Here is a 26,561-nt window from a genome sequence, read left to right as displayed (position 1 = left end):
TTTACCTGTGTGAGCTGTTGGGATTAATTGGGACATCCTTAGGTACCCAGGGTTTGAAAATGAGTCAACGTGGCTGTGGATGTAATTTTCCTGTGGCACAAGTTCCAAGCAGGCACTATAAGTATGGGCATGTATCTTGTAAAAGAAAACATACAATCTTATTTATGTTCTCTACCTTTGTTGGAGAATCCTTTCCACTCTGAACAGTCTCCAACATCAACTGAAGGTTATCTAGTGTGACTGGTCCACTTCAGCAATCTGACCCAAACCTCCTACTGGAAAAGAAGGTCCACCATCACTCCCAAGTCAACAAGACTTCCTGTCTAACAGACGGACCCGACGCACAATAAGAATACTGACAAGGCCTCATCAGTATTCGGGGGAATCAGAGGACATTTGGCCCAAATAATGCAGAACCGCTGTATTTGAACACAACATTGATTCAAATCGCACTTCACAACTACAAAAATCGTTTATTCACATCACAGGTTCCCTATAGAAAATGCTGGAGAAAGGGTTTGATTGACAAAAACAGTATCAGTCATGAAAAGAAGTAATAAAGGAAAAAACACAAGATAATAAAGGATGATAGAGATGAATGAGACCAATAAATAAAGAGATACAGTTGCCAGAAAAGTCACAGAAAAACTAACTGAAGCAAGGATGCAGCTGATGAATCTGATCCGTGTGTCCGATAAGTGAGGTCACAACAGGTGCAGCGTGTCAACATTTCCATTCAAGCCAAAGCCTCCACCACAGCCCCGCCTGTTTTTCCACCCCACTCATCACTATCCACTTATTTTCAACTTTGTCCTTTCACCTCATACTTTTAAATTAACATCAATCATCAAAGTAATTCATTAATTAAATAACGATAATTTAATAATAATAATGATTATTGTAATTGTTCATTCACCTTTTCCTGCCTAAGGTTCTAAACTATTTTACAACTGTAAATGTATCTGTGTTTCAGGACAAAACGTCCACTGCAGAACATAAAAGTGTTTTATTCACTGTGACGCATTATCAGAGTAAACAGACTTCATTTTGTACCTATTTCAGTTGCATTAAAATGTGTACATGATGTTTAAAACGGTGGTTATACTGCTATTATGACAATAGCTCTGATATTTCAAAGTGCATCTAAACATATTGACTGTAATAAGATCTCTATTGTGTTTGACACTCCAGTTTAACGCCTCATCTAAGACATCCCTTTATATTTAATTCTTATACTCTGACCGTGGGGATCAGGGTTGTGTGATAATAATTCATGAGCTCTGAGAATGAAATCAAAATTCTAAGGAAAAAAACGTTTTTATTCTGGGAAAATACAGGAATCTTGCAATTGTCAACATTTCGACAAAAAGTCTGTCGTGGAGGGAAAAGTCAGAATTCTGAAATGATTCAAATAGCGGGTAAAACGTGAGATTAAGGTCAGATTTGTAAAGAAGTTGGGCCTGATGTGGTTGCACGTTTCTGATGTCTGCAGAGGGCGCTAGTGTGCAATGTTTACATGGACCTGGCAGACGGAACAAACTGATTAGCTCACATTCTGTTCTAATAGATTTTCTGTGAATTTAACAGACAGGAGCTAAACTGTATCTCCATGCTGATACATTCATTTCAACTTTATAAAACTCTTTAAAATTCTGCAAATATTGATCAGTTATACTAATTAGACAAGACAAAGAGAAGAGTAAAGTTCCGTGGTGGTTGCCAGGCCGACGCTGAAGTGGAGGAAAACCAAACCAAATTTATATCCTTTAACAAATCAATGTGTCTGAGTGTCAATGTGTGTGTAACCCTCTTAGATATCAGAAATGTGATTAAATCCGACAGTGAATGTGAATAAAAGGACTGTAAATTTTGACCTTTAACCTCAGATTTCATGCTACCGATATATTCTGAGTGGTCTATCTCTCACACCGCCTTAACTAGTTGTACATTTTATACCAAAACTTCCAGTTGTTCCCTTTAACAATTTACAACATCCATCAAAAGCATTACAACTTTGCAAAACACAACTCGGAATATTATTCAAAAACCTGAATGGATTCGAGTGCAGCATGATGAATGGATTCACCTGTTTCCGTGGTTATACAACAGAGACCCCCGCCCCACTCACACACACACACACACACACACACATACACATCTCTTGTAAACCAACACTGTCTGTGTGTGTGTGTGTGTGTGTGTAATTCTAGCTCTGGATGTCTTGGAAAGCGCTGCCACCTAGGGGTTCAACTGTATAAAGGGGTTGTGATGCTGTGATAAAGCAGTGGAGCTGTGTGTCTGTGTGTGTGTTTGCAGGTTGGTCACACCTACCGGACTTTCAGACACAAGCCTGTCTCGTGTCTGACAGTCCTAGTTTGAAACTGAAACATTATCCAAACTTTAAAACTCAATACTCATCAATTTCAGCAGAGAGATCATAAAGATATTCCTGGTGGCATCAGTTGAAGAAGCAACTGACAGTAAAGTTAGATGTTAAACCTTCCGTCCTTCATTTCCTTTCTGTCCCCTTTGTAACTGTTTATACCAGTCGGGTAGAAAAAAATGTGACAAGTGCAAATACTGACACAAATAAAAAAAGAGGAACTCTGTCTTTGCTTTGTAGGGTGAATATGTTATTATAAATGTTAACACACATAATAAAATGACTTGTGTTCAGTAATTGGACAGGACACATGAGCTTCCTCTCCTCCTCTCCTCCTCTCCTCCACTGCAATTCTGTCTAAAATGGAAATAACCAACATCTGACTTCTGTCCTGCCTGCAGATTCTTCCGTTTAATTCTGACGCCCCACAGCCTGACGTTTATATACTTGTCAAACATCTTAACATTTGCTACAATATCAATATGATACTGTAGCAAATGTGCAGCTTCACCCGATCCACAAGAATGTTCAGGGTGGGGACAAGTAAGTGCAGTGTGCTGAATTAATATTATAATACTGAAAGTTAAATTCCTGACATCACAGCTGATTTGAACTCTGAACTTCACACTGCTTCCACTTAATCTGAAGGAGTCTGCACAACACAACAAAACCTGACAGTGAAAATTAAACCTGCCTTCTGAGTGTCACTGTGTTGAACAATTGATCTTGGTTAAAGCAATGAGGTGTCGAAATGTTTGTGTCTAGTCCAGCAGCAGAGAGACTTTGGAATCAAACAGAAAACCACAATAATGTGTGTGAGCTCCGCAAGGGACTCCTGGGGAAGGATCGGACCCTAATGGAGCAGAACCTAGAAGTGTAATGAAGGATCCAAGCTCTGTATCCCACAGCTAAGTGACAAAGATGAGCAGACACTGTATGAGTTTAATCTCATCTTGGTTCTTGGTTCTAAAGGTCTTCTTTCCCCGATAAGCCACCAAAGTGTGGTGCTGGGACAATTCAGTGTGAGAATAGAATGGTAGACTTTTACAAACACACTTCACCTGTGTCTTCAAGTGTTTTGCTACTGACCAGCCAGTAACTGACATCATAGCCTGTGGCCGCACGGCGAGTACGACCAGTCCAGAACTCCTGCAAACCACCAACACCAAGACGGTCCAAATGAAAAAAGCTGGAGCAGAGGTGATGGGAGGTTATGATCTTAGTTAGCCCTTCATGCAGTACAGAACTCTGTGTAGGAGTCACTCCAGCTGTCACTCCAGATATAACCGGGTTTGTGAATGGGTCTGGTTCTTATTTCTAAAGGACTTACTCAATCAATTACTTCCTGAAATCATCAAACTAAAGCTCTGCGTCCTGGACTGTACAAAGTGAACTCAAAAGCCAGCTGGACTCCTCTGGGGGCTCGATGCTTCGCTCTGGGCCGTGGAGGAAGAGGAGTGGCAGGCGCGGGGTGACGGTGTGAAGAGGGCGTGTTGTTAAATGCGTGACCTTGTTGTCAGTTTTCAGCGAGAGACAGGGCCAGAGCCGCCTGCAGCGCTGCCTCTTCGTCGATGCTGTAGTCCTGAAACAACGTGCAGCACAAAAACAGCTGTGACTACATGATTAAGTGTATACAGCAAAAAAGACACACACACAGGGGAAAGCACTCGTTATTGTTATCATCAGAAGCAGTGTTATTAGTCGTAGTGTCTATTCAGGCAGCTTAAACTACAAACATCAGGATATAATGATAAAAATATGAGACTACATGACTCACAACAAAGGTGTCATAGGAGAACTTGTGTCTGTGAAGAAGATGTTGGAGGAAGTTGGAGCTCTTGTAGCTGGGGTCTCCCCATGGCATGGCTGAACACACCGGGCAAACCTGGCAACAAATTCAAGTCCAATCGCTCAAATTCACATTCAGAACTTCAAAATAAGAGCAGCAGCGTCCTGATAGTTCTCTCACCACTTTATTCGGATCATTACGGTGGTTCTCCATACAGTGCTTCACCAGTTCTTGCTGGTCCAGGTTTCTGGCTCCACAGAACGGACACACAAATGTTGACCGGTTTGGAATATTGCTGCACATGCAAGTACACAGAAAAGCACCAATCCACTTCAGCTCATATTCTTGTAAGTTGTCGACATGGCGTTTAATACTGTTGGTGTGTTTGTTGTGTTAAAGTGGGTCCATGTTAGAATTCTACTTCTACATCTACATGTTGTCGGTTGGAAGGTATGTGTGTGTTCCTGTGTGTGTTACTTTAGACTGGGACATGTGTGTACTGTATGTGTGACCTCATATAGACTGAGAGGTTTGTTGTGCGTGTGTGTGTGTGTGTGTGTGTGTGTGTGTGTGTGTGTGTGTGTGTGTACCTTGGTATAGGCTGGGACGTGGGTACTACAGGGACAAACCTAGGACAGTTGGCTATCTGTTCCTGAACTTTAGAACAGGAAGCAATATGGGTTCTCATCTTTGCCAGAGCCACCTGAGAAGATGAAGAGTGGAACATAAAGAAGTTTGAGATGTATAGCAGTAGGAATGGTGATGAATGGGTTACCCCAAATTGTTTTTGCATGATTGATTGCTGTTGAAGTGAACCTATCATGTTCTGATGATACCTGAAGACCAACAACTATACAAAACACAGCCTAAAACATTTTAGATAAACAAACTGAAACAAACCCAGCAGTGCACAGTACCTTCTTACTGCAGCCTCGGCAGGGGGCTTTGTATGAGGCCAACTGCTTCTCCACACTGGACGACCGCTCCACTTTCTTGGGGTCAAAGGGCACACGACAGAGAGGACAGAGGGGCGAGGTCACCTGTAGACATGGCTGCAGACATTCCCCACAAAACCTGAAAAAGGATGACGGTGACAAAACACTTTTCTCAATTATTCAAATCTATCTACATACATTTTTACATTTTACACTGACACTAACTTGTTAAGACCATGGAGAAAACATAACTATATAATATTTATTCATCATCATTACTCTTGATCATAATAATATCAGATCAATCAGACTCCTTTTTCTCATTGTGATAGCAAGAAGATGACAGAATAAAACATAGAAACAGTCTCGTGAAACAAAAATAACATCATCCATAAGTCTTCTGCCATTGTTATACCTTTATTATGATTAAGTAAGTATTTCGGGGTGTTATTACTGCAGTGATTGCTTGTGCGTCTTTAATTATACCTGGTATGACACTTGGTAGAGCAGCTGTCAACTGTCCTTAACAGAGCCAGTCATGTCTGCAATGATGTCCTAATAGTATTTCGTTTTGTTTCTTACATACAAAGCAGCTGGACATGTTAGAACATCGTTTTGTTTATGTAGACAGACACGCACACACATCCAAACAACAAGAACTTTACGTGTGAGCGCAGCTGGCGATGCTGACGGGTTTATGGTAGACCTCCAGACAGATGGGACAGGAGAACTGGCTCTCCACGCTCTCCGCCGGGGATGTCAGCGAGCCCGAGCCGCTGTTCGGCTGCTGCTGCTGCTGCTGCTGATGCCGGAGTTGGGTGCTCGCCGAGACAAAGCTCCGAAACATCGCCATCATGGAGCACGAAGAGGATCTGCAATTGTCGTCAACAGCTCGATTTATGTGAGGGAGAAGCCGTGCAAGCTAATGCGGAGCCGTTACCTTAAAACATATATATCTACGTCCCGCACAGCCGCTGGAGTTCATGCTTTGTAGACATGCCGATGACGACCTAAATTAGCGGGGATGAGCGTATGTGCTGGCCCGAGCGGACATGCCGGAGAAGTAAACATTGAGCTCGGTGCGTGTCGGTGAGCGTCAGCGCGCTGCTCCGGGAAACAACAGATGCAAAAAGCAGATCTACAAACCCACTGCTCGCACGGCGCGTTGTAATAACTCGTTGTCAGATCAGCGGTTTTACTCACGCGCCACTGCACGCTCGCGAACAAACACGAGAAATACAACAAAAGCCGTCCACGCGCGGTGCCTTATGGGTGTTGAAGTTTGCATTTTGAGGCTAAGTTTAATTTTTACTTCGTGGCACTTAAAACAGCAATCTCACAAGCCCTTAAACGTACACTGAACAAAAATATAAACGGAACACTTTCCAATTTCGAAGATGTTATTGAGTGGAAAGGAAATAAATGCAAATTATTCAACTGAAAGAAAATTCTCTATTAGCTATACTTAGCTAAACAGTACAAATACAATATAATTAATGTATTAACTGGTCAACCTTATGTTTCTTTGTAAATATACACTCATTCTTAATTTGATGCATGTTTCAAAACAGTAAGAACAAGACTGGGAATAAAGAGGAATTACCAAAAACATTCCACAAGTAAACAGGTTAATAGGTAGCAAGTGGAGTCATCATGATATCGTGTGTATAAACTGAACAATAAGGCGGATGTTTTAAAATGTATGTACGAGAAAGAAGTATTGTTTTCATTTTGAAGTCTGTACTCACACTCCAGTCCAGCAGGGGGCGACATTCCACGTTTCACTTGGATGTCAAACGCCTGAATAAAACGAAGAAGACAAAAAAGAACGCGTGCACGGCGTTTTGGAGTTCCGGCCGTTTTGTCAACAGAGCAGGATATCACGGCTTTATCTGATTATACGACAGTGGAGAGTGGTTCTGTGGCAGGTTGAGCCTGTGAAGTGTGTCGCTAAGTTTACTTCCTTTTGAACTAAACTCACTTCCGAAAATAACGCGTCATGTGCCAGGTGGAGGAAGAGTACAACGACCAGCTGGAGCGCGCGCCGCTGCCCAGGTGTGTTATGAGTCAGATGAGACCGGTATTATTCAATAGTGTTAGTTTGCATTTTTCCTCCTTCTACGTAATAAATAACGTTATGTGTGTTTACATGACATTCTCAGCGTTTCCAAGAAATGTGTGAAATGCAGAGAAGGCGCTGCTGCGGTAGTGATCAGAGCAGGAGACCCGTATTGCCGGTAAGGCGCTTCACACTGTTCCACCATAGCTTCAACATGTATGTGACAGTTTGATTAGTGCTGATCAGGTACAGAAAGTTCAAGAATGTTGTTTGTTGATTATAGAATGATGGACAACAAGTTATTTGGGGACACTATTAACCTATAGAGTTGGCACTTGTCCATTGATGTGGTTACAGCAGAGATCTGAACAAGTTCATTGAGTCTGATGTGTGTCTTTAAAGATATGTTTTTCTCTGTGTGTGTCCATGTGTTGTGTGTGCGTGTATGCTGATAGAGAATGCTTCAAGGAATACTTCATCCACAAGTTCCGGGCCATGCTGGGGAAAAACAGGCTAATTTTTCCTGGAGAGAAGGTAAGGTGTGTGTGTGTGTGTGTGTGTGTGTGTGATTGACAACTCAACAGCTGAAACGATGATTGCTAAAGATAATGTTTTCTGAATGGATTGTTTGTGTGGTGTGTTTGAAGGTGCTGTTAGCTGTATCTGGAGGGCCCTCTTCCTGTTCCATGCTCGGTCAAGTCCAAGAGGTCTGTCTCCCTCTGTCTGTCCTCACCTGTCTCTCTGTCATGGGCTTCAATCCCAATGTGTTGACTTGCTGACAATGATAATGCATTTGAAAGGTGACACATCTCACAGCAAGACCATAGCATTGTAATGTTTTATCTTTCCCAGACACATTACGGATTATGGGGCTTTTAAAGTTTTACCACTTTTGAATAACTGAACTCTTAAGTAGTATAACTAACCCTAAACACATTTGAGCAGAACCAAAATGACTCTCTAGGCTCTTTGTTGCAGTCTGTAACATGTCGATTGTCACAGCTCATTGTCACGTGCCAACAAACGTTTTCCAGCTCCCAGACACTCCTACCTCACTGCCTTTAAGTGCGTCTCATTTCGATGAGAACTGTACACACTCCCTCACATGTGTCATAAAGTGAAAACATCCCTGAGTCTCCCTTAGATGCTCCCTCGGCTCTCAGGAGTGTGAAATAAGCATGTCAGCACACTGGCATACACCGGCCCTTGTCTGTCATATTTTATGTCAGAACAATAGCAACCGAGTCACTGCTGTCCTTGGTAGATAATTGTTTTTTGTTGTTGCATGTGGGCAGTTTATAAAAGAGACTTGCCAGCTCTGTCTGTGCCAACGTGTATGACAAATGTCTGATAGTAGCCAGCAACAGAGGAGTGTTTGTGTCTGATGCGCTGTGGTGATGTCGATGACTCTTCTCCCTGCAGGGTTTGAGTCTGAATGCTCACAAGAAGTTGAGGTTCATACCTGGTATTGTCTACATTGACGGTAGGTTTACAAGAAATCACACTTCTTTGTGAGTCTAACAAATCTGATCTTATATAACTATAATTGGAGAGCGTGTGTACGTGTGTGTTGAGTTGCAACCAGCACCATTCAGGCGCTTTGCTCTAGCTTTGAGTCATTTAGGCAATTTTTAAGACTCTGTTTGTGTGTGTGTGTGTGTTTGCAGAGGGTGGCGCTGTGGGTCAGTCTGCAGGCGACAGACAGACGAAGGTCGCTGAGCTGCAGTCTGTGTTCAAGGCCACAGGTTTCCCGTACCGCATTGTTCCTCTGGAACAGGTCTGTGTGCATCATCACTCGTCGTCATTCACAACGTTGTTCCCCTGCTGCCATCTCACCCAAATCATCCAAATATTCAACTGTATACTATACGTTTTGATATTAAAATGGGAAGAGTGTTAATTAATCGTGACTTCCCTCCTCCTCAGGTCCTTCATCTTCCCAGCTCAGTGTTAGAGACTGTTCCCTTACCCTCGGCTCAGCTGGCTGACACCTACAAAGCGGCTGTGGGTCACTTCATTCATACTGATGCCAGCTCCGGTCTGAGCACAGAGACACAAACTGACACGTCAGCACTGCATATCCAGGATTCAGACACACACGCACTGCAGCGAGTGCTCGCCTCTGCAAAGACACTGACAGCCAAAGAAGACCTGCTGCACACGTTAAGGTCAGAGCATTGTGTGTTCTTTTCTGTTCCATTGCTAAATCATTTCAAACAAATCCAATTTTATTTCTTTTTTATAGTTTTTAATATTGCACAGGATATTGCGATCGGATACGAGATCTGATTGCGCAGCTCATGAGATCGGATATTCATCAGGATTTTCAATATCCGATTCTGAAGTCGCATGAAATGACGAGTCAAACCGCAGCCTAACATTCTGATCCACTTTAAAAGTGTTATACTGCCTGTAGAGGGCACTGTTTAATCATTTTCACCACACAACCATTGGTGTTGGATGAGAGCAGATATCTAATTTCTGTTTACAGGAACTCTCCCATCAGTGACACTCATGCATGATAAACAGTAATATCAGAAGCGGTAATTTGTACATTTCCTGTGTCATGTTTCCTGTAACAGGCCTCTGAAATGGCTAAGTAAACTTTGCTCACACTGTTATTGCAGTTATTTCTTCTGTTACGTGAACATGGTGATGACGATGATATTGATGAAGGTCTTTTTATATAGTAGCTTATTTTTGCACTCAACATTTGTATGTTATAGTTAATTATACAGTCTCCCTGCAAATGTTCTAGTTGCTAGTTAGTCTTCCCACAGACTGGCTGTGTGATCTGTTTGTGTCTGTGTGTTCCTCTCACAGGCAGCACTTGCTGGTTCACACAGCTCGCACTGAAGGCTACAGTAAACTGATGATGGGAGAGAGCTGCACCAGGCTGGCTGTCAAGCTGCTCACAAGCATATCAGTGGGGAGAGGAGCACAGCTGGCTGAAGACACGGTGCGTGTGTGTGTGTGTGTGTGTGTGTGTGTGCGTGCGTGCATTCGTGTCGCACTGACTGATTTTTAAAAATGTTATTCTATTGTAACTGATCATTGTTGAACAGTAACATCTCCAATAGGCTTTCAAATACAAATAACAGATGTGTGCTGTCGCTGTAAATTCTTTGTACAGAGTGGCCTAAACTAATTGTGTGTGTGTTTATGCGCATGTATGTGTTTCAGGGGTTCTCAGATTCTAGGTATGGTGACGTAATAACAGTGAGACCCATGAGGGACTACTCGGCCAAAGAAATAGCTTTCTACAACCACATGTTCCACGTGCCGTCTGTCTTCATACCAAGCTTAGACACAAAGGTAAGATGACAGAAGATCTTACTTTTTTATCTTTTTTATTGCTGATTCAATTACATTTCTTTTTTTAATGATAAGTAAAGTATGCAGTGATTTTCACCAAACCACAAAACGTAACTTAACCCTAACATAGTCCATAATTTACAGTATTCACTCCATTCTGGAAGAAACACTGATCAATATCAACACGTTTCTAAAGCGTCTGTGTTTCTGTCTGTCCCTCAGGCTGTAGACAAGGCCAGTATCCAGCGTCTTACTGAGACCTTCGTCACCAAACTCCAGGCGGACTTCCCCTCTACTGTCAGCACTATCTACAGGTCAGTGTGGAACTACATTCAGTGTGTTTCATATAAATAAATCTTTACAAGGCGCCAAAAGTTGCAGTACAAATATTCATAACATTCGGGCGCAGATGTATAGGGTCGATTTAAGTCTTCAAAGTGTTTAGGATTAAAACACGCCATCTAGTGGACACAGACTGCTCTATCATGGCAGTGCACTCTGGGATACACTCCTTTTATTTTTGCTATTTGTTTTATTGTAGGATATTTTGGAGATCATTTTTATATACAGAAAGAGGGAAGAGAGAGAGAGAGAGAGAGGAAGAAGGAAGGTTGTACCATTTATAATATTGTTGTTGTTAAACATTATACATAGACCCTGAGGTAGAATACAAGTAGATTGAAATTGCAATGATCTCATAGGGTAAATACAGCGTTCACAGGATGATGTCAAACAGCAATGTAGGCTCGTACAAATCGCATCATAGGCTGTGGCAAAGAGAGGGAGAGGAAAGAGAAAAAACAAAACAAAGAGAGGATCCTATCCCACCCCGCAACCCATCCCAACCCCGCAGTCACACAACCCCACATCCATACAACCCTGTCCTGGGATACACTCCTGTCCCTGTATATAAAGTCACATATATACTCTGTGTGTTTTTATTGAATGAGTCAATTTAACATGAAACTATTAACCTGCAGTCCAGTGGGGTCCTCGACAAATCTGCAGGGACCTGACCGCAGATTTTCCATTCTTGCTAGTGCGACGACATACAGGAGACAGTTTTATGAGAGAAATGTTTAACATCTTACCCAGATTTTACATCACATGTGCATGATGTGATCTAAAGTGTTGTGGAAACTTCCTGTGCGTCCTTAGAACCAGTGAGAAACTGCAATCAGCGTGTCGGAGCTCCTCTGCTGCTGATCGCTGCCACTCATGCCTGCTCTGTATGTCTGCCTTGGACTCCAACATAGGTGAGTTTCTGCCATATGGATGGTTCCAGGTGAACTAGTTCCTATTTCAATTCTGAACTTAAAGTCTTCCTGTTTGTAACTCGGGCTACCCTGGCCCATATTTCCTGTCTCCCTCTCTCCTCCTGACAGAGACTGCTGCGTCAGCTCTCCAAGCCACACAGATCTCAGAGAAGCTCTCTCAGAACACATCTCCTTCCACAACTCTGTCCCCAGGACGCTCGCCACCAGGTGAGCCCTTTGAATCAACTTGTCAAACTGAACAGTAATCAGATGAGTTGAATTTCATTTGGGCAGAAGTAGCTGTCATTGATGAACCCTGCTCAGCACTTTAACATATAACACACAGTTCTGACAGCTCCAAAGCGGTTTAATAAGATTTCATGTCACACATAACTATATGTGACATTCATGATTTGTGGGACTGGAACATGCGTGTAACAGAGCCACCTCCTCTTACCCAGCTGGCCTGTATTCAACTAACAACAAGCCGTGTCATCATGAAACATTTCTGTCCATAGTTTGGCATGAATATGTATCAACTGCTGTGCTGGAGTAGAACCCAGCAGCACCTGCTCATAACACGTATGTACAGAGATTGAAATGTAAAGCTTTGAATGACAGATATAGCTCATTAGGATATACATTGTGGTGTTGTGTTCAATTGCAAGTGTTGTTTACAGTGGGCGTTCACTTCTCGTGTGCATTAGCAGAGACAGAGCACACAGCATGAAGTCCCAGGGCATGAAGAAGCATCGGGAGGTCGGCGATTGTTCAGTCACACACTTTGCTCCTAATGAAATCTGTTTGCTGTGCGTTGACAGAAGCTCTGGGATCAGACGAGCCTACTGGCCAATGCTGTTCCTCTGGAGGAGGAGAGGACTGTGGGAAAACAGGAAGTGGTGGCGGCTGCTGCTCTACCAAGTGAGTGGTCAATTATTTATTGCTGTTACTTGGCCTTAACTCCCTGCCAATATCAAGAGCGACGCCTTTAACGCGACAACAGGATTCCATATTCTCCTCTTCGACAATATCTTTGCATACTACAGTTTCCCTCTTGCTGGAGTTCACACCGCTCTCGCCTGTAATCTAAATTGAAAAAGGTTCTAAACATTTTCTTGCCTCTGTAAGTGAAGCATCATGACAGAACAGGAAACACATTTAATTGAGTCCGTTTTACCTGTTTGATGTGTCTGTGTGTGTTTTAGGAAAGCAGACACGTGTGATCTCAAGAGCCTGTTATGTTACAGCTGTCGGCTGACCATCAAGGACATGGTAAGAGCACACACACATGCACATACACACACAAGCAAGATATATAAAGGTTATCTTAGTCCAAAGGAGCCATTGAGCAAGAGATGAACAAACACTAAAAGTAGCGTAAACAGAAAGAGCATCACTGAGCGTGCCTGACACTCATTTGAGACTCGTTATTACTTATTATTCTTTAAAAAGAACAAGCTTTGAACGTGATGAGTTTTATCATTTTGCTTCTGCTGGCTCAGTTTTGACCCGTGTGTCTTTTGTCTTCCCTCAGGCCTCGGTGGAGCTCCTCCCTGATTACATCCTGTCAGAGGCTCAGAGAAGGCAAAGGAGGTGAGCATGAAATTGGTGTGACGGTGAACTTTGACTGCCTAGAAGCAAACACGCAATGTCTTTCTGCCTAGCATTAGAACTGCTATTCATCCTGGTGTTTAGCTTTGTGTGTCGTTATTATTAGCAGTATTATTATTATTGGTAGTTTGATTCATTGTCCAGGTCTCAGTTTACGAGCCTTTAAAGGAGGTTCTTGTTTTAAATGGAAGGGACACCTGAGAGGACGACTTCAATGACCTGAATTTTCTGCCTGGAAGATTTTAATACCTTTTTCTGTTTATGTTTTGTTGTTATTGAAGCAAGCATTTGACATAAAAGTGCGCATACAGTTATGGGACATTTTGGAGATCGTTTTTTATAAAGAAAGAGGGGAGAAAAGAGAGAGACAGAGAAAAGAAAGAAGGTTGTATATTTATTACTATTATTGCAGAGAGCCGGAGAGAGGGAAAGGAGAAAGTAGAACCTGAGGCAAAATAGGCAATGTAATGTTCAAGTGAATTGAGACAGAAACGGCAGAAAGCCACAGCTGCCAAAGGGTGTGTAAACAAGGCACAGCGGTGTGAAGTCCAGGATGACCTCAGTGATGTAGATGCAATGATCTCATAGGTACAACTTAGCTGCTCCACTTAACACTGACTGTCTTTGAAAAGCTCTGCCTGCACTGTTCACCGTTTGACAATAGAGATTTTAATTCTGTTTTGTTTTGTAGGTCTCACATGAGAGAGGAGATCGGGGAGTTCCTCCTGGATGAAGCTGATGAGGCAAACCTCTGAATGGTCCCAACCTCCTTAAGATTGTTCTATGACTGCTGCAAGGCTTCTGTTGACATGAACTGAACCTTATAATGTTATATGTTATATTTTAATGACAAATTAAATATAAAACCAAAATAAAAACTTGATTTAAACCTTTCATTCTGTGTTTAATGTATATCATTCCAAACAGTTATAATATATATATTCTCAGTAACACCATAAACACAGGAAATCACATTTAATGATCCAGTCTTCCATGAACGTGTATTATGTGTTTATCATCACAGTGTTTCACATTATGTTAATTAAGACCTTATTACTTGATTCACGACCAACTCAGATTCGTTGGTATTGTTTCGGATTGATCCCAACCACTTCGAAATGTTGTGAATTTGTTGTTGTGCTCCGATTAAGATCAAATTTGTTTGTATGGATGTTGATGAATGGGTGTAATGTGTGATAAGAGCATATATCACAACTGTGGTAATAATACTACTGCGGCTGGTTAGTATCATTTCCCCCCCTTTGTCTTGTCTTTTCTTCTTGTTTTGCCCCTGACAATCTGAAACCTTTTAGGAATTTCTGGGTTGTTGTCTATGTTGTATACTGCTTCTATGCCAATTCAGAGCAGGTGACTTCAGAGGGATTTGTTGGTGGTAAGGCTTCAGTCATTAGATCCAAAGGGAAGGTCTCTTCACTTTCTTGAAAACCTTATTTGTTTTTCACGTTATTTACCGTTATTTTTGGAGGGAACCATCAACACCATCCTTATCTTTTCCGCACATAAACTGAGTGACTTTGCTTGTTGATAATGAATATACAACCGCCTCGGCTGAGCCAATCAGAAAGCGGTCATCTTTGTCGTGGCTTATGAATATTCATAAGCCACGCGTATTTTATCTCCCCATCCAAAAATTGACACACACACACACACGATAGAATGAAATAGGCGGACGTAGACTATCTTAGGCAATCACGAGGATTCGGGCTTCTTTGTCGAGCTGGTTGGGCCAAATTACGCCATACTGACGCAGGCATCCCATGTCCCGATCCATCATTTATTCCTCCCATAATGCCTCTCTCTGTTTCTGGGAGCAGGATTTCCGGGTTGTGACGTGTCTGTTCGCCGCAAAGAGGAGCTGCAGCTGGAGCGAGTGAGAGCTGTGTGCGGGTATCAGATGCCTTGTAAACACCCCGAGCAGGACCCTTAACTTTTTTTACGGGAATCCTCGGTGGATCGTAAGAATGACCAACACGCTCCTGTGTTTGCTCGGAGCCGCGCTGCTGACCCGGGCGGCCGGCTTCTACCTGCCGGGTCTGGCCCCTGTCAGCTTCTGCGAGCCTGAGAAAGACCAAGTCCCAGGCTGCAAGGTAAGAGCTAGTTAGCGAGTTATGCAAAACAAAACAACATACGCCAATGGACTAACATGGCGAACACTCAAAACAGCGAGTTAATGCGTAGAGACGGATATTTAACGCGGAGTTATACGTGTTAAGTGCTGTTAAAATAAACAAACGCACCCTTTCTGAGCCAGCTAACGGTAACCTAGCGGGCAAAGCTAAGCGAAGACTTAGCGAGATAGCAATGTTTGTTTACTGTCAAATGTATAGCTTTGTGTAGCCCCATTTTAATTCGCTATAAATTGCCAAAAACGAGAGGACACAAGAAGAAATTTCTGAAGTTCCGCAATTTTAATGTAAAACGGTATATAGCGGAAAGTGTTAGAAATGGAAAACCATTAAAATGGAGAAAAGGGAACACAAATAAATAAGCTGAATTGATCAAATTACAATGTTGCAGTAAAATAGCAAACCAACGTAAGTAAACAATGTTTCCAAAAATTATAACGGTAAAAGTCGCTGAATTTTTTTTTTTCTTTTTTTTTTTTTTTTACAAATCTGTGAAAAGCCCTTGTTATTGTTTAGCCCCTGTTATATTCAACCATTTTATCAAACACAATAATATAGCTTTCCCTAATGGAAAACAGCAACAACAACATCAATAAGCATGACTGTTTGTGGATCCTGATCTTCCTACACCCAGCATATGAGATCTGGCAATTCCCAACGCACAATATGCTGGAAAACTTGCTTGATAATCTGCTGGATGTGAGGCTTTTCTTCATGTATCTCCTGACAACCTCATCTTTCCTTAATGGGATACATCGATGTCTGTGTAATGGAACTAGTACACCAAGGGCATTTGAAGGAAAACGGGATCCAAAGGAGAAAGAATGAGGAAAATAATTCCACTCACTGCTATATAACTCTCTACGTCTGATCGCGACGCAATCAAATGGACCATCTTTACTTTTTAAACTCATCTCATCTACGTTTCATCACCCACTTGGCTTGACAGGATGCTAGATCTCTGCTTCAGTAACACACTAGGTTCCTATGTTTGCAAGCCCCGCCCACCTATCAGACGTTCTGATCGAAAATGTCTTCTTCAAGTCTGGATCAATGACTGTTGAGACATTAAGGGCTACTTGTTGGAGATCAGACCTTAGTCTACTGTCATACGATCAAAACAGGTCTAGCTCCTGTATATCCTAACAACAAGCTTTGGGTCACCAAAGACCTGAAACATTCTTACTGGGAGACAGACGCATCGAGTCAGAGAATTAATGGTGGCTGAGAACGAAGACCAACTTGTACCGCCAGCAAGAAGACATCCTGATGTCCTGGATCGAGGAGAGCACTTTGGAGCTTAACATCTCCAAGACCAAGAAACTGTGTTGGAGCTTGGGAGGTGAATTGAACCGCCACCCCCTTCTTTGAACCCCTGGGGATGAGTGGGCAGGCAGTGGAGCATCAAAACTTTTCTCACTTTCAACATCACACTCTGGTTCAACTCCGTCTCTGTCAAGAATACATCAAAGCTCTCTGGAATCATAAAAATAAGCTAATAAATCACTGAAATTACTGGCGCTCCACATCAAAAAGGCAAGCCGACCTCATTAAAGATGATCCACTTCCCCACCCATCCAGTTATTACCATCAGGTGGCTGCCGAACATTTACTGGAACTCCTTCATTCCCTGCTGTTGCTTCTATAAGGTTTGCGGCTGGAGGTATAAAGGCCTGGGCTGTTTCAGGGCCCTCTACTTTTCCAGCACGTCTGTGCCCATGAGCACAAAGTGAGGTCATGGACAGACGAGGTGTCGAGGAACTCAAGTGACCCGCACAGAACCCTGACCTCAATCCCACTGAACCTCTCAGGGATGAATTGGAATAGCGATTTCCGAGCCAGGTGTCCTCATCCAACATCAGTGCCCCCAACCCCAACAAGCTCACATAGTTGTGATGGTCAGGTGTCTACATACCTAAAATACTTAAAATGCATTCTTAACATGGTCATGGCAGGCTGGGGTTAGTGGGGAAGGGTTAGGGTTTGGGTGAATAAGTATTGAGTCTTAAACCAGCCATAGATTATTTGAGTCGACTCTGAAATGCCTGGTTGAAGCATTCCGTCTGTCTCTGTTGTCTCGTAGTCTACCATCGAACTGTTTGTGAACAGACTGGATTCGGTGGAGTCGGTCCTGCCTTATGAATATACAGCGTAAGTCACTTTGTTTCTTAGCATCACTTTGCCATATGTCTCCTCTTGTTTTGTCAACTAGTGTTTATTTAAATCTGTACTTGAATAGAATGTAAAACCGAAACAGGTGTCTTTCGATCAGTGAAATAAATGTTAAGATGTTCCCAATTTGTTGCGCTACAAACTGGTGTTAAGATTAAGCTATTGTATTTTCAGAGATGTACTATGTATAGCATATACAGGTGCAGCTCAGTAAATTAGAAAATCGTGGAAAAGTTCATTTATTTCAGTAATTCAATTCAAAAGGTGAAACTCTTGTATATTACAGATTCATTACACACGAAGTGAAATATTTCAAGCCTTTATATTGTTTTAATTTTGATGATTATGGCTTACAGCTCATGAAAACACCCAAATTCAGTATCTCAGAATAGTAGAATATTGTGAAAAAGTTCAATATTGTAGCCTCACGGTGTCGCACTCTAATCAGCTCGTTAACTCAAATCACCTGCTGAGGTTTCCTGAGCCTTTACATTGTCTCTCAGTCTGGTTCAGTAGGCGACACAATCATGGGGAAGACGACCAGATTCTAATTTATTGAGATGCACCTGTAGCTAAACTTTATTTATTAAAAAGAAATACATTTGATCAAATCTAAAAGTGTGTTGGATTGATGTTTCCATGACACTTTAAAGGTAGTGGACAGCCCTGCAGTCAGTAAACATATCCTGCAGGTCTGTTTACAGTTACAATTCCTAACACTCCCCATGAAAAATACATGTGCAGGTTTGACTTTTGCTCCGACAAAACGGAGAAACGTCCATCTGAGAACCTGGGCCAGGTCCTTTTTGGGGAGAGGATAGAACCATCACCCTACAAGGTAATGAGTATATACAGCAACATTCACTGGCAAAGTGTGGTCATAACATTTTGTTGGGGGGGGGGACATCAAATGTAATGTATCTATGAGTGATTTTAGAACAGCAAATGTAATTATACTGGAAAATTAGAATTATAAAAAAGGATAAGAAGAGCAGTAGCTGCCCAAAATCAAAGCTAAAGCTAAAGACACAGGAGGAAGAACCAAACCGAGACAGTAGACTGAGAGATTGCTCTTTCAGACAGTACAGGTATTAGGGTGTGTGTGTGTACAAATGAGATTGATCTGCTCCCGTTCGTGGCTATTACTACTCAGAGACTCAGAGACTCTATTCTTTATCTCTTGTTTTTGTGTCTCAGACATTCCTCCTCATTTACCCGAAGTATAGAAAATTCTGAAGATTAATATAATGAACGTCGTCGTCATGAGCAATTTTACTCTTTCAAATGTAAAAAAAGAAGTTGTTTGACAGCTCCCTGACTAAATGTTGTTGTCTCTTAGTTTGAGTTCAAGAAAGCAGAGGTGTGTACAAAGGTGTGCACCAGGGAGTACAACACAAACAACCCACCGGACAAACCCAAGCTGGACTTCCTCAAGAAAGGCATGCTGCTCAACTACCAGCATCACTGGTGTGTAATCTCACAAACCTGCACTCAGTCAATAAAAACACCATCTAATGTGTGACTATGAACTGAGGAACATGTCGCATTGAACAAACACTCATTTATGTTACTGTACTGTTGTTGTGTTGACTTGTTAGGATTGTGGACAACATGCCTGTCACATGGTGCTATGATGTTGAAGATGGACAGAAGTTTTGCAATCCGGGCTTCCCTATTGGTTGTTACATCACAGAAGCAGGCATACCCAAAGATGCCTGCGTGGTCAATGTGAGTCGGTCACACACGGCACATACCCAGACTAAACAAAGGCACTAACTAGTAGAAAATGATTGCGATATTGCTACTGCCACAGTTATTGAGAGTTATTGACCTTTTATTGACTTTTTTTTTTTTTTTGCAGCCCGACTTTAATGAAAAGGACACCTTCTACATCTTCAACCACGTGGACATAACCATCCACTACCATGTCGTAGAGAATGGACAACTCGGAGCACGATTGGTTGCTGCCAAGATTGAGCCCAAAAGGTAACGAATGATGAACTTTGGATGCACTCTAATGTCTTCATTTTTGGAAGGAAATCTATACCAAATGTGAAAGCACTAAGAGTAGAACAGTGTGCATGTGTCATGTAATTAATGCAGGGTGAAAAGTTAGAAACATTTTCAACAACTCTAATATGTTGGGGAAGATTGTAATTTTAGTTGCATGGAGTTTCCCAAGGCTGATGTAGGCGTGACATGTGTGTCTCCAGCGTACAACAGTTATGCCATCTTCTGTCTAATAGTTTGGATAACCTTAGCTGCTTGATAACTTTCAGTTAAATCAAATGTATTTCTTCTACCCAGCTACAAACACACTAACGTTGACAGTCCGGATTGTTCTGGAGGCCCGATGTTCGTCAAAAACCAATACAGTGGAGAGTTGAAGATACCATACACCTATTCCATCACCTTTGTGGTACGTACATTCATATTGGCGTGTCTTTTGACGTGTCTGCCTGATGTGTGTGAGGCTATTTCTCAGTCAAGTGTTTGTTGTTAATGCAAAGTAGTAAGAATATAATGTCTGTATAAGGCATCTGTGAACTGTCATGGAACTTTGAAGAATGGAAACATCTAGTCATCATCTCATCACTTGTTTGACTTGTTTGTATTGGTATTGGAGCTTACTCTATATCTCTCTACACATGAAACAAGCTATTTTGCTAGCTGCCCACAAATACAAATGTTTGGAAGTGTGTGTCTTTGTAGGAAGACAAGAATATTCGCTGGGCATCTCGATGGGACTACATCCTGGAGTCTATGCCTCATACCAACATCCAGTGGTTCAGGTGACACATTCATACATTCATGTGGGATTACAGATGGAATTCCTTTCTTCTAACAATGATGAGGGTTGAGGTTTCTATGACTTTAAAGCAGTTTAATAAAGGCTTCAGTCGGTTTATTCTTTAACTTTGATGTACTTTGTGTTAAGCCTCACTTATAAGCTGATTTTGATACAGTAGTGCCAAATGTAAATGTGAAACAATTGTGAAAGTTCAGTCCAGGTGCGGGACTAAAACATGTAAAAGTCAAATTTCTTTTTCAATTTCGTTTCAATTTCGTTTTCATACAGTGCACATAAATAGAAACGGAAAACTTGTCAGTTTACTGAGTTTAAAGGTAATAAACATAAATCAGTCAACTATAATAGATTCATTTAGCACCCATCTATTGATTTCATGTGATTGGGGATACAGAAATGCATTTGTTAGTCACAGGTTCCACAAAAAAGAAGATACTATGAAATGAACAGACTACCAGTATCGGTATCTTCTATAACCATGATTTGAAGAAGATCACATAAACATGATTTGCCTTTCTTCCCCCCTCCAGCATCATGAACTCGTTGGTGATCGTGTTGTTCCTGTCTGGAATGGTAGCAATGATCATGCTGAGGACTCTGCATAAGGACATTGCTCGATACAATCAGATGGACTCTGTGGTGAGTATGGCTTTCTGAAGGTCTGAGCATACTACAAAGGCGAGACGAAGATATGTTTTCCGGATTGGGTTTGCCTGAAGGGTTTGTGGTGTATGAGGTTCAATGAGATTAGATCCTGTTCTATAAACACACAAGTCTTATTACTGAGGCTGATTGCTGAGTCTCTTTAGATCCTAGACAGAACAAGCCTGTCATTGATGGATATTTCTGTTTCTTTGAGACTAACTGTATGTTCCTTGTGCTTGTAGGAGGACGCCCAGGAGGAGTTTGGGTGGAAGTTGGTCCATGGCGATGTTTTCCGACCGCCTAGGAAGGGAATGCTGCTTTCGGTGTTTCTTGGATCAGGAACCCAGATCTTCATCATGACCTTCGTCACCCTTTGTACGTCTGCTGTCTGTTTGCCCGTTTCTGTAGTAGAGTTTGAGAACCATTCTGCATGTTCAACCTAAACCAGCTTTTACTCGCACTGCAGGATAGATTAGTGGTTTCATCACAGGATGTTCTTGACATTCCTTTGGTTTTGTGTAGTACACCTAGTCCAGGATTCCATTTCCAGTCCAGTACCTAAAGGAGAACCACTTGACTTGCCATGCAGTAGTAGCTCAATCTGTCATCTCTCCGCAGTCTTTGCCTGTCTTGGCTTCCTCTCCCCGGCAAACCGCGGAGCACTGATGACCTGTGCGGTGGTTCTCTGGGTTCTGCTGGGAACTCCTGCTGGATATGTGGCCGCACGCTTCTACAAAGGTACGATTGAAAACCGAACATCCCTTTCGTCCAACCCCCCCTCCCCTGAGTCTTGGACAATGAAAGAAATTGTCCTTCCAGGTTTAGATTTTGTGCTTTTTTAAAAATTGAAATCTTTCTGAATGTCGTTTACACAGCATTTGGTGGAGAGAAATGGAAGACCAACGTTCTCCTGACAGCCTTCCTCTGCCCCGGGTGAGACTCTTATCACTACTTTAACTTGCTGTAGATTTTGTCCGTGCTCTGCTTATTGCAAAAATGATGAAGATTCTGTGGTTTGCTGAATGTACTTCTGCCAGATAAGGAAAGGCGTGTGGAAGTGTCAAACTCAAGCATCTAAACGATCTAATCAGAGTCAAGTGTTCTTGAGTCTTAACTGATTTAATCACTTAGTCCAGGTCTGTTAGTTTACTTGGATTCCTTTATTGCTTAACTGACATTTTTTAACATGACTAAAAGTCTTGATGTCTCTTTGTTGCTCCCTCCTTCATGCACTCACTTTACGTTAACCTGTTCCTGTCCTCTCTGTCTGTGTGCAGCGTGGTGTTTGCAGACTTCTTTGTAATGAACTTGATCCTGTGGGGCGAGGGGTCTTCAGCAGCCATGCCCTTTGGTACCCTGGTAGCCATATTGGCTCTTTGGTTCTGTATCTCGGTGCCGCTGACTTTTATAGGGGCGTATTTCGGCTTCAAGAAAGTTGTAAGTAATAGTTGTTTCATTGCATAACACACAGTATTGCCAGAGTCATTAGAACTGGATTCTTCTTCACACACTGGATTCACTTCATGGATAACCAAGCCAATTCCTTCACTCTCCCTTTGTTTCAGGGTATTGAGCACCCAGTGCGGACCAATCAGATCCCTCGTCAGATTCCAGAGCAGTCATTCTACACAAAGCCCTTTCCTGGTATTATCATGGGCGGCATTTTGCCTTTTGGATGCATCTTCATCCAGCTGTTCTTCATACTCAACTCTATCTGGTAAGAATGAACAAAACGTGTGTCTGAAACTAAATGATATATTCCTCCTCGCAGAATCAATAATGTATCGGTAAACTTAATAACAAATGGCTGAGTTTAACTTCATTTTTGTAATAAATGAGGACAAATTCGTTTCCCCCTTGTGTGCTCATGTAGGACTCTGTTAGAGACCACTGGCCTATTTGGAATGTTCTCTAGAGTTCTCTCATCACTTCATCTTTCTTTTCTCCAGGTCACATCAGATGTACTACATGTTTGGCTTCCTCTTCCTCGTCTTCATCATCCTGGTCATCACCTGCTCTGAGGCCACCATCCTGCTCTGCTACTTCCACCTTTGTGCTGAGGTACAGAGCCACACTGACAGAGACACAGACATACAATTTGTTTCTGGCTTCTGTGCTTCATGACTCTTTTTCAGTTTCAGCACTTTGTTTTGTGTGCTTGTCCTCCGATTTCTGCATTATTACTATTTGAAATCGTGCTGCTTTTCTCCTTTTTGCAGGATTACCACTGGCAGTGGCGTTCCTTCCTGACCAGTGGCTTCACAGCAATTTATTTCCTGGTCTATGCCATCCACTACTTCTTCTCCAAGCTTCAAATAACCGGGCTGGCCAGTACCATTCTGTACTTTGGATACACCATGATCATGGCTCTCATCTTTTTCTTATTCAGTGGTAGGTGTATGACAGCGTTCACAACCACAGCTCTCATTTCTCTCATATCCCCAGCAAGACAGGCAATTCATATTTTTGGAGGTAAATTAGTTTTAGGTCAGATCTCAGTATTTATTGGACAGAAAAGGTTCCACAGCCGCCTGATCGATCGATTCCAAACTTCATGTTAACATCACAATTAGATTGAAATTGGCAGTTATCAATATTGGGAATATTGGGGGAGCTGCAGCAAACAAATTGAGATGAGTCTTCACACACACACTCGCAGAAAAACACGCACTCACTCAACAATCACGTTCATGGAAGGACAAAAAGAAGACATTGCTTAACAGTAAGGGATAGTATTAGGGGAGATGAGCAATATTGTTGCTTATGTTGCTGTCTTGCTTAATCTTTGCTCTGCAGATTAATGGTTAGGCTTTAAGGATGCAAAAGACTACAAGGCAGCATTGTTCCCCTCTAGCTTCCTTTTTGAAATCACTATGTTGACTTCTTACACACTCTGTATGCAGGCTTGAGTATCGTATCGCTGGTGTTGACCTGTAAACAGCTCTGGGTACATTAGTCATTCGACCTGTGAACGATTTGACGTGTTTGTAATTGATGCTTTCTTTGGGGTTTCAGGTGCAATTGGCTTCTTTGCCTGTTTCTGGTTTGTTACAAAGATCTACAGTGTTGTCAAGGTGGACTGAAGGATGCAGACCGTCTGCGACCGGATGGCCTCTCTGCCTCATTAAGCCTGCAAAACTCTCTGATCCTTACAGAATGCTGCTTTCCCATTTCCTCAACTGGAAAGACGTGCGGAGTTCCTCTCTCTCTCTCTCCCTCCTGGACAAATTAGTTTGTTTTTATTTTATTTGTGTGTGTGCGTGTGTGTGTGTGTGTGTGTGTGTTTGTGGTGGGGTTGTGACGAACACGGTATCATTCTGTAACTACATGCAGTTGTAATAGGCTCTTTATGGTGTGCTATGTGGCTGCGTGGTTGGAAATGGCATATACTGCAGTCGGAGGAGCGCAGTTGCTAAACCGCTAAACCGCAGTCTTGCTCATTCCTACAAGGTTGTGATTTGTGTTCGGCACAATTGTCAGAGCAGCTTTAGCCGTGTTCCATTTCTCTCCAAACTACATGCAAGAACTGGAGCCATACAGAAATAAAAGGACTTTGTCTGATTACGTACGATCAAAACCATTTTTGCTGCATTTTTGTGGAGGGCTTAGATGTAATAATTGAATATGCAGTTTAAAATATTACGGCACATACTCTTTGTTTTACCGGTTTGGAGATGTTTTTCAGCTCATAATGCTGTGTAACACAACAGTTGTCTGGAGAATATCAGTATTCAGGCTGTTTCCTGCTTACAGTGGAGAGAGACAACCTGTTAATGTATACATTCTGCCTTGATCCAGAACGCCCTCTGCAGCTGAGAGTTTTGAGTTCATGCACTTTGTACATAGTGAAGGAGTGGAGAAGCTAGATTGAAGTCTAATTTGGGCTGGATTGTAGCCCTCGAATGGCCTCTAGATGGCATTTTGTCATCTGCCTAAAATGGTAAATGGAGTCCTTAATAATACAAACTACAGTATCTATCCATCAGTCAAAGGTGTCTTCTGGTTGGTGCTGCTGCGGTGGACCAAACAAGTCTTTTCTTCTTCTGTGGATTTTATATGAAGCAAGCATCACTCTCAAAGTTCCACAAACGTCCCCTATTTTTCCACAAAACACGTTGGTCTCTCAAAATAAAACCAGCTTCAGTAAAATGTGGTGTTGGGAAGCGGTCCAGACTGCAGCCCTGTGGATGAGGTTCAGCCTGAAACGGGATAATGATGTCATTGTCCTTTCATTGTGCCTGGAAAACTAGTCCGTTTCAGAGATAGTCCCAGAATTCTGATCCAATAGTAAGCAGTTCTATCCCCTCCTTCTGTTTAATGAAACACCATGACACTACTCCGCCTCTGTCAGGTTATAATGGCAATACTATTTGGAGCTTTACCTATCAAATTTTAAAATTTATATATATACTTTTAGCTAAAATTGAGGTGCTCGAACTTGACTTTGACATATATTGTTTATCTTATAATGTGGAGATCCAGTACACATTGGACGAGATACTCGCAAAATACTTGATGGATGCGTTTTCTTCGGCCTCGTGTTGGTCACTGAGGTTTGTGCAGATCTGAACCAGGCATTACTGTGACTTTACAATGTTCTTGGTTTGGAAACATTCTTTGTAAATAGATAACTTCTGTAATGTAAAATAAATTGTGGGTTTGGAAATGAAGATGTGAATTAAACGATTTGTACATGTAATCTCACAAATGTTTGTGTAATGCTCATGTGTTCATACTTTGGTTCTAATGGTTTTCAGTTCTATTAACCAGTTTGGTTTGTTATTTAATTAGGAAATGTGGTTTTATTGATTGAATTTCTTTATCCCCTTGTTTGTCTGCTTTCCTTTTAGGATTGTCCTGAATAATTACTCAAAGTGCAAGGAATGAAAAGCAAACACTAGCTCTGGAATCATTTTCTCTTCTTGTTCTTCTGCAGTGAACCATGGACTAATGTTTTTTCTTTCAGTTTGCACAAATGAGTAAAAATCTTTACTTATGTACGTGTGGGTCAAGCATTTTTTTTTCATACCTCCATCTGTTTGGCTTTGTCATGAATGTGCCTGCATTCTCCTATGCTGAATTTTCCTTCTCCACTAACTTGCCGTTGTCTTATTTAAGATGCAAGAGAGTGGATTTCGTACATATTTTTTCTTGCTTATCAAAATTAAAGTCACACTGACACGTAAACGTTCACCTATCAGCAGTCATTATTACATGAAATGGATGATCTTGCCTGTGGTGAAAGACGGCCCTCCTTCCACAAACACTTGACCCTTGTTGGTCTCAAATCTAAATCTCTAAATCTAATTGGTCTCAATCATTTAATATCATTTTGTTGAAATTACATATTGTGGGCCCTCCAGCATCCTTGTATACGGGAGTCAAACTGACATAATTGCGGAATAGATTTTCTGATCTATTTTTCTAATGTTAATTATTT

At 41.9% G+C, this 26,561-nt stretch overlaps 3 protein-coding genes across 3 annotated transcripts; 2 read left to right on the top strand and 1 right to left on the bottom strand.

The window, feature by feature from the left end:
- Positions 1-489: 489 nt before the first annotated feature.
- Positions 490-6,187, bottom strand: rnf166 (ring finger protein 166). The gene is made up of 6 exons (XM_076166188.1): positions 5,773-6,187; positions 5,090-5,246; positions 4,763-4,875; positions 4,353-4,467; positions 4,161-4,268; positions 490-3,965 (listed from the first exon to the last, which is right to left on the bottom strand). The coding sequence occupies exons 1-6, from the start codon at positions 5,961-5,963 to the stop codon at positions 3,900-3,902; spliced, it is 750 nt and encodes a 249-aa protein (XP_076022303.1). The 5' UTR covers positions 5,964-6,187; the 3' UTR covers positions 490-3,899.
- Positions 6,188-6,906: 719 nt separating this feature from the next.
- Positions 6,907-14,234, top strand: ctu2 (cytosolic thiouridylase subunit 2 homolog (S. pombe)). Its single transcript, XM_076163188.1, has 16 exons — positions 6,907-7,162; positions 7,270-7,344; positions 7,622-7,700; positions 7,814-7,873; positions 8,589-8,649; positions 8,834-8,943; positions 9,093-9,334; positions 9,990-10,125; positions 10,350-10,481; positions 10,704-10,795; positions 11,640-11,737; positions 11,867-11,965; positions 12,559-12,658; positions 12,943-13,009; positions 13,272-13,330; positions 14,040-14,234. The coding sequence occupies exons 1-16, from the start codon at positions 7,107-7,109 to the stop codon at positions 14,101-14,103; spliced, it is 1,530 nt and encodes a 509-aa protein (XP_076019303.1). The 5' UTR covers positions 6,907-7,106; the 3' UTR covers positions 14,104-14,234.
- Positions 14,235-15,041: 807 nt separating this feature from the next.
- On the top strand, positions 15,042-26,314 carry tm9sf2 (transmembrane 9 superfamily member 2). Its single transcript, XM_076163177.1, has 17 exons — positions 15,042-15,456; positions 17,579-17,646; positions 18,412-18,505; positions 19,007-19,134; positions 19,266-19,395; positions 19,529-19,653; positions 19,975-20,086; positions 20,380-20,459; positions 21,007-21,115; positions 21,364-21,496; positions 21,740-21,859; positions 21,997-22,054; positions 22,399-22,558; positions 22,687-22,838; positions 23,071-23,182; positions 23,341-23,512; positions 24,137-26,314. Exons 1-17 carry the CDS (start codon positions 15,331-15,333, stop codon positions 24,202-24,204), a joined length of 1,947 nt encoding a protein of 648 aa, XP_076019292.1. The 5' UTR covers positions 15,042-15,330; the 3' UTR covers positions 24,205-26,314.
- The last annotated feature ends 247 nt before the right edge of the window (positions 26,315-26,561 follow it).

The sequence above is a fragment of the Genypterus blacodes genome, unplaced genomic scaffold (genome assembly GCF_046128005.1).
Source record: "Genypterus blacodes isolate CSIRO-AG114 ecotype Tasmania unplaced genomic scaffold, CSIRO-AGI_Gbla_v1 ptg000012l_1, whole genome shotgun sequence".
NCBI classification, from domain to species: Eukaryota; Metazoa; Chordata; class Actinopteri; order Ophidiiformes; family Ophidiidae; genus Genypterus; species Genypterus blacodes.
Note: the sequence above shows the minus strand (reverse complement) of the source record. Positions and strands in the feature narration are given on the sequence as shown.